Here is a 7,719-nt window from a genome sequence, read left to right as displayed (position 1 = left end):
AAAAAAAAAAAAAAAAAAAAAAAAGGTATGGAGTTGCACACACTTCATTGACTACATTACAATAGTTGTCTTTTCCTCTTCTGTCCTCATACCATAGGCAGTGATTATCTACACATTATAGTTTAGAAATACAATGGTATTGGAAACATGATTTTTTGTGTCCTGAATTTTCCCACAAAACTATATATATAAATCTACAGAAATCCTTGCCTTCAGTGCTAATGCTTGCTCTTGCTAGGTGTTAATATTTTATAGAAAAACCTCCTCAATTATTACCAGCGTTTTTTATCTGTCAGCTATTTTTTATAGCATATGGCACAAAGTAGATTTTTTATTCAATTTTAATTAAAAAGATGTTTAGATGAAAAAAAGAACATTTTACAACCTTAGTGAGATTTTTCCAGTGGGCTCAGAATAAGCTATAAATAGCCTTCTATGAACTTGCAAGACATTCAGCTGGTGGTTTCACTGTTAATGGCCAACCTAAACACATTTTAATGGATAATAAAGCATCCACTGGCCTACCTTATTTTTCATCCTTAAAACCCTAAGCAATTTTTCTAACATGCCTCTCAGTATTGGTAAATTAAGTTTTATAGTCTCCAAAGAAAAGTCTACAATAACTCTGTTCATTTGTGGAGGGGGAGAGGAGTAGAAATATAAATGTCAAGAAAAGATGATAAACTATAAACTGAATTTTTATACATACTATACAACGTAAGATTAGACAGACAGCTCACTTTAACTAGAAATGAAGCTGTGATGTTTTCAGGATGAAAAATATGCTACACATGTGTATTTCACTTCAGTACAAATAGATTTTTTTTTTTAATGTAAGGGTTGGACTGTGAAAAGGGTTTAACTGCAGCCTACAGTAAAGTCATATAGCAGGTGTGGCTTGGGGGCATCAGATGTCACTCAGCCTCTGCCAGTGTTTGAGGAAAAGACAGAGATGGTATATATTTTCCTGCTGGAGTCAGCACTCCCCAAGATACAGTTAGTACTTCAATAGCACTGATGCAGACATTATCAAGGTGCATATGTGTGTGTTAGGATGGGAAGTTGGAACAACAGTGCTGAAGGCAGTGATGACTTTTACTCCTTCTTTGTAAGCTGGGATAAGACAGAGAGATGTGAACACTCAGAAAGAGAAGAATGACAGAAACCATTCAGCTCTCATCCTAGCAATAATAGTAGTAATAAGAGGTTTCATATATTTGTTATATTACACCACATTATAATAGTATTAGCATTTATAGTAGCAGCATCAGTAGCAGCAGCAGCAGCCGCCACAGCAGCAGCAATAATAGTAGTAGTAGTAATAGTAGTAGTAGTAGTAGTAGTAGTAGTAGTAGTAGTAGTAGTAGTAGTAGCAGCAGTAGTAGTAGTAGCAGTAGTAGTAGTAGCAGTAGTAGTAGTAGCAGTAGTAGTAGTAGTAGCAGCAAAAACTAACATTTACTGAGAGCTTACAATGTGCCAGGCTCTGTGCTAAGCTCTTTGATAACATTATCTCATGTAATTCTCACAATAACTGGCAGAAGTTGAAATATTACCATTCCCATTTTACAGCTGGGGAAACCAAGGCCTCGAGTGATTATATAACTTTCTCAAAGCCATTAAGCTAAGGAGTGAAGCTAGAATTTGAATTCAGGTAGTCTAGTTTCAGTGCTTGTTCTTTAGCCTTAATATTACATACTTGCTACATAAATGGAGGTATAAAATAGTTTATGAGAAGTAAAATGAAAATAGCATATTGGAATGTTAAATTTCTTGCTTCTAATGCAATCTCAAGTTCAGCTGGCATATTTTTACATGAACAACAATATTCACCATACCTAATGCTCTCCAAATAAGACAAAAAATGACAGTGAAACAAATGTAAGGCCAGTTCCATTCATGGTTATTTCCAATGGTAGAAACACCAAGGAAGATGAAGATAAGAGTGTCACTAACACTGCTCCACATCTTCATAAAGTACTTGATAGTAGTATGGGACTTCTGAGAAATGTTCGCTTCCACATAGCGTTTCATGCTCATAGCACAAGTAATAATTCTAAATAAAGGAAAAAAAATGTGTGAGAGCAATACTTGCATTTAACTTTAAGGGAAAGTGATCACATAAACATTCTTGAAGACTAAATCAGGATTTTTGTTACTTAAGGTGCCTTACTCTGCTCCGAGAATATGAAAAACATGTCATTTTCCCAGAATTTATATAACAACGTTTCCAGAACTGTCAACTGCCTAGTTTTCAAAATAAATGACAGTTTATATGTCCTTTTGTGCGCTGAGAACTACCTGTTTGCTTTATCATCTTTAACATTGTCTAATCTGTCCTCCTTAAATAGGGTTGCACTGACAGATTCTAATCATTAGTTGGCAGCAAATCACCAAGAGGCAGGGGCTTAGAATAAGAAGTACATCCTTGTAGCTGCTACAGCACTATTGTGTTATTAATAAAAGTAATTTTCCATCGATGTTCAGGAAAGTTTTTACTGTTTTATTCTATTCACTATGCTTTTGAAATTATGTTTTTATACACCTGTTTAATAATCCTTTCCATGTCTTCCACAAGAGCATTTCAATGCACTTTTCCATCCACCAAAATGGCTCTGGCCTGCAAGATATTCTTCCAACTCTTATTGGTTTAGGGGTCACATATTTAGATATTTTCCTAATGACCTGGGAGCAGGCAGGGCGGGAAGAACATTGTTTAAAGGGATGAGCAACAACCTATCAGCTCCCCATACTAAATTATTTTTAACTCATTCTCTACTGAAGATATGGGGAAGGGTGATAGCCATTCATATATGTGCATTCATTTCAGATGCTGCGGTGAAGGTGGATGTTCTTCCACCTCTAGTATAACCCTTTTAAAATGCAAGATTTTCAGAAAATGACTTACGTTAAAAGCCAGAAGGGTAAGAATGCTACAGTAAAAATCTGGGATACAGACTAAGGGTACGGGTCAGCTTTGTCTAATCCACAATTTTGTGCAGGGCTAGCCCAGGCCAAACAAACAACTCTAAATCTTGTCATGTGACATTCAGCACATAAAAAACATAAGTTGCCAAACTTTAGCTTAAACTAATCTACCCTGGAAATGGCCAGAGAATTGCCGTATGTAAAATACCAAGTAGTAGATGAAACAGTGATCAGCAAGAAACTAAGTTCAAGTTTCATCTGTAGTTAAAGCCAGACTCACAAAAGAACCCTTTGAAAAAATGATTCCTCTTCAGCTTCTTTTAATATCAGTAATAACTTATTGACAGTTTTCTTAAATTGACTTCAGGCCCTCTGGGATTGCTCCACTCCAAATAAACCCATGTTATTCAGTTAGAGACAAAATGACTTAAGGTAATATGACTTGAAAATGTCAGTTGATGAGCTTAATCCTTGCTCTTTTTTGAACTACAGATAAAGTTAAAATATATGTATTCATATTTTTATACAATTGTAACTAACATTTCTTAAATGCTTATTTTGTAATGAGTGTTTTATCTATTTTATTTCAATTAATTATCAGATCCACCTTTATGAAATAGACACTCTTTCCATCTCATGTTACAGATGAGTGAGGCATGGAGGTCAAATAACTTGCGCAAGGTCACATGGCTAGGAAGTAGCAGAGCCATCTCCAGATCTTTCTGCAGAACCCATGCTCATAACAACCTTGATTATATTTCAAATATACACAAGGTATTGCATTTGTGTGAATGATGATTTAATGCTTTTCAAGTGTAACATGTTCAACCAACATCATATTTTGCTTTTCCATTTCTTGGAAGTTAAGAGTTAAAGTTACATTTTCTTATTGACTTGCTCTTCTATGTTTTCCTTCATAAGTTGGGTACTGAAATTTTTTGACATTAAGCATCAGTCCAATACAACCTCCCTCCTTTTTTTAAAAGAAACATTGGTGACTGTTCCACTCTGGAAACAAGAGAAGAATATAAAAAGCTTCTCTGGCTTTTCCTTTCTTTTTTCCTCACAATAGCTTACAAGTTTTCTGGTGATTATTTCAGTTTTTGAAAGTATTGTCTCAAAGTATTTGTTACACTTAGAATCAAGTGTTGTTACTAATGTACACTATGTTAACTGTCAAATTGCAATTTCTCTCAAGTCAGTTTAGTTCTAAAGATCTGCTTCTCCTGCCACTGTTACTAGCGTTGCTTCTTTGTTCTCTAAATAGTTGGGATTTCTTCCAGAAACTGGAAGAGTTCCACGGTGATGGCTAGTGTTCCAGGACAAAAATTTTTAAATGTTTTTAATGGCACTAGTTTTATTTTAGCCTCAGCTACTTTAAGTAGAGATGCTTGGTCAACTAGTTAACGGCCTATCTTTTAAAAATGTGGTAACCAACCATCTGCCCTCAATCTGTCACAGATTTTTTGTTTTCAATTATAGTTCTGTGTGCAAATTTTGAAAGAAAAAGCTGAGTTTCGGTCATAAGTATATCTCATGAATAATGTTTTATTTGGCTAGTAAATTTTTATTTATTTTTATTTTTAAAAGTTCCTGAATAATATTAAAATATCTAAAAATAATGTGAGCATTAAAAGCCTTAAGTGAATTGTCAAATGCTAATCTCAAGATAATTCATTTCATTATTATTTTCACTATGTTCAATTATCTCTTCTAATAAATAGCATTTGGTGACTTGATAATTACCATCAATTTTTTTCCCACCTGTTACTATTCAGGTTTTATTCTCATTTTCTATTCTGTAACAAAACAAAATAAAATAAAGCAGTTTACTAACCACAAACGTCCATTCTCTTAGGTCAACTTGTGATTGTTTGAGACAAATAAAAAATGAAATCCTCAGGAAGCAAGCGTCACATTGAGCATCTGCTGAAATTCCTGAAATACAACATGCTGCTTGGTATCTTTCAGCACAGGATTGTTCTTTGTTTGCAGCTTTGAATATCTTGGAGGAGGTAACTAATTAAAATATTTCCCAGAATATATTATTGCCATCATAAAAGAACTATGATTACACATCCACATCTGTTCTGAGGCAATTTACAATTGCTGCTATTTAATATTTCCTGACCTGAGCAGTATGGTATGTTTTGTGATTTCCCCCCATGACATGATTCCTGTTGTCAATCACTTTATGATCTAAGGTGACATGACATCACCCTGATAATACATATATCAAGCCAATTTCATGTACGCTGATTATTTTTAAACATTAATTATAATGTTTCCTTCTATTCTGTTTTCTGGGTATACACACACACATCCGCATATGTCTCATAAAGAAAGACAATTGCCAGATATAAGATTTAAGAAGTATTTGTGGTTTTAAGCCACTACCCTCTGCCCACAACTGAAAAAAAGAGGGTTGGATTAAACAATTACTAAATTTTCTTCCAACTGTAAGGTTTGTGCTAATTTTGTATTTCTGTTTTTGGTTTTGAAGAAGAATAAATAGGAAGTGCATTTCACCCTGAAAAGGGAACAGACAGGATAAGGACCAGATTGTTATGAACATATAACTAAAATCAAATAATGCCCTGAATGTATGGTTCCTACTCCAACACATTAAAGCAATAAATGCAGCAATTAATGCTTTACATGTAAATCATTTCACAAGTTTGAGAAGAATGAGGAAATAAGAATCCTTATGCTTTCACACTAATGAAGTTTTAATCTATGAATGGATCTATATAAAAATAAATATTATTTCATACTATTCAAACCTAATTTTAACCAGATTGATATCACATTATAACCTTGGGGGGGGGGGGAGAGCTCACAAAATGTTTAAGCCCAATGCCAAAAAAAAAAGTTGTAATTCTTTGATTACTCATGAGCAATTCAATCAACACAAGTTAAAAAAACAATGTACTAGTCAAGTGTAAGATTTGCTTAATAAATGTTATAATAAGCCCAGTGTTTTTCAGTATATGGAGAAAAGAAAATTGCCCAGCTCAAAGAATGTCCTTTATAGGTCTTTGCAAGACCACTGTTATGTAGTATTCTACCCGAATACACAAGCTTGGCTCCCATTGCCCTAAAAGAAAAAGGAACAGACTTTTCCAGAATTGAAGCTAAGCCTTCCCCTTCTCCCCCTGCTTTTTAAATGCTATAACGACATATAGAAAAAAATCTAGGAAGGATATTAAACAAAATATTGCTTATAGTTTTATATTTGCATGTTTATTTATAATAACATTATTTAAAATAATGTGGGTTTTTTTTTTCAATTTTCTGAATACTCTGCAAGGAGCATGCATAACATAAGGAAAAATAATTTTTTTTCAAAGTATATTTAGTATGATTCATACACCCTGGCAGCACTATAGGCTACCAGTTCAATGGGAGTCTGAAATAAAGAGAAAATCTGTGAGAAAGAAATGAGTAAGATTTTTGTTCATTGCATTTATATTTTTGTTGTTGTTGTTGTACAAGTGAAATTTATTTTGTATTTTTTATTGGTATTTTTTATTTTATTTTATTTTGTCAATATACAATGTGGTTGATTATTGTGGCCCATTACTGAAACCACCCTCCCTCCTACCTCTCCCCTCTCCCTCCAACAACCTCCTATCTGTTTATTTGTCATATCAACTTCAAGGAATTGTAATTGTTGTGTCTTCTTCCCTCTCCCCCAGTTTACTTGTGTATTTATTTATTTATTTTTAGCTCCCATAAATAAGTGAGAATGTGATATTTCTCTTTCTGTGTCTGACTTGTTTCATTTAATATAATACTCTGTAGGTCCATCCATGTTGTTGCAAATGGCAATATTTTGTTCTTTTTTACAGCAGAGTAGTATTCCATTGTGTAGATATACCACATTCGTATCCACTCATCTGATGATGGACATTTGGGCTGGCTCCAACTCTTAGCTATTGTAAAGAGTGCTGCAACTTCGACTTGATGATTTCCATTACTCTGGGTATATTCCCAGCAGTGAGATAGCTGGGTCATATGGTAGATCTATCCGCAGTTGTTGAGGAACCTCCATACCATTTTCCATAGAAGCTGCACCATTTTTGCAGTCCCACCAACAATGTATGAGAGTTCCTTTTTCTCCAGAACCTTGCCAGCATTTATCATTCACAGTCTTTTAGATATTGGACATCCTAGCTGTGGAGAGATGGTACCTCAGTGTGGTTTTGATTTACATTTCCCAAATGCTGAATGATGTTGAGCATTTTTCATGTGTCTGTTGACCATTCGTATATCTCCCTTTGAGAAATGCCTATTTAGTTCTTTTGCCCATTTTTTAATTGGGTTGCTTGTTTTTTTCTTGTAAAGTTGTTTTGGTTCTTTGTATATTCTGGATATTAATCCTTTGTCTAATCTATATTTTGCAAATATTTTCTCTCACTCTGTTGGTTGTCTTTTAACTCTGTTAATTGTTTCTTTTGCTGTGCAGAAGCGTTTTAGTTTGTATAATTCCATTTGTTTATTTTTCCTTTGGTTGCCCGTGCTTTTGGGGTCATATTCATGAAGTCTGTGTCCAGTCTTACTTCCTGAAGTGTTTCTCCCATGTTTTTTTTAAGAAGTTTTATTTTTTCAGGGTGTATATTTAATTTTTAATCAATTTTGAGTTGATTTTAGTATATGGTGAGAGGTATGGGTCTAGTTTCAAGCTCCTGCAAATGGATATCCAGTTATCCCAGCACCCTTTGCTGAAGAGGGAGTCCCGACCCCAGTGAATAAGCTTGATGCCTTTGTTGAAGATCAAATGGCAGTAAGTGC

The 7,719-nt window shown here is 34.2% G+C and overlaps 1 protein-coding gene across 1 annotated transcript in view; it reads right to left on the bottom strand.

Annotated features, from left to right (window-relative positions):
• LOC103589879 (sodium/hydrogen exchanger 2-like) overlaps positions 1-7,719 on the bottom strand; it is an 81,930-nt gene that overhangs the window by 61,100 nt on the left and 13,111 nt on the right. The window contains 1 exon segment of the mRNA XM_008571932.1: positions 1,836-2,053. Within this exon segment, the coding sequence (XP_008570154.1) occupies positions 1,836-2,053 (218 nt within the window).

This window comes from Galeopterus variegatus, unplaced genomic scaffold (genome assembly GCF_000696425.1).
Source record: "Galeopterus variegatus unplaced genomic scaffold, G_variegatus-3.0.2 Scaffold735, whole genome shotgun sequence".
In the NCBI taxonomy this organism is placed as follows: domain Eukaryota; kingdom Metazoa; phylum Chordata; class Mammalia; order Dermoptera; family Cynocephalidae; genus Galeopterus; species Galeopterus variegatus.
Note: the sequence above shows the minus strand (reverse complement) of the source record. Positions and strands in the feature narration are given on the sequence as shown.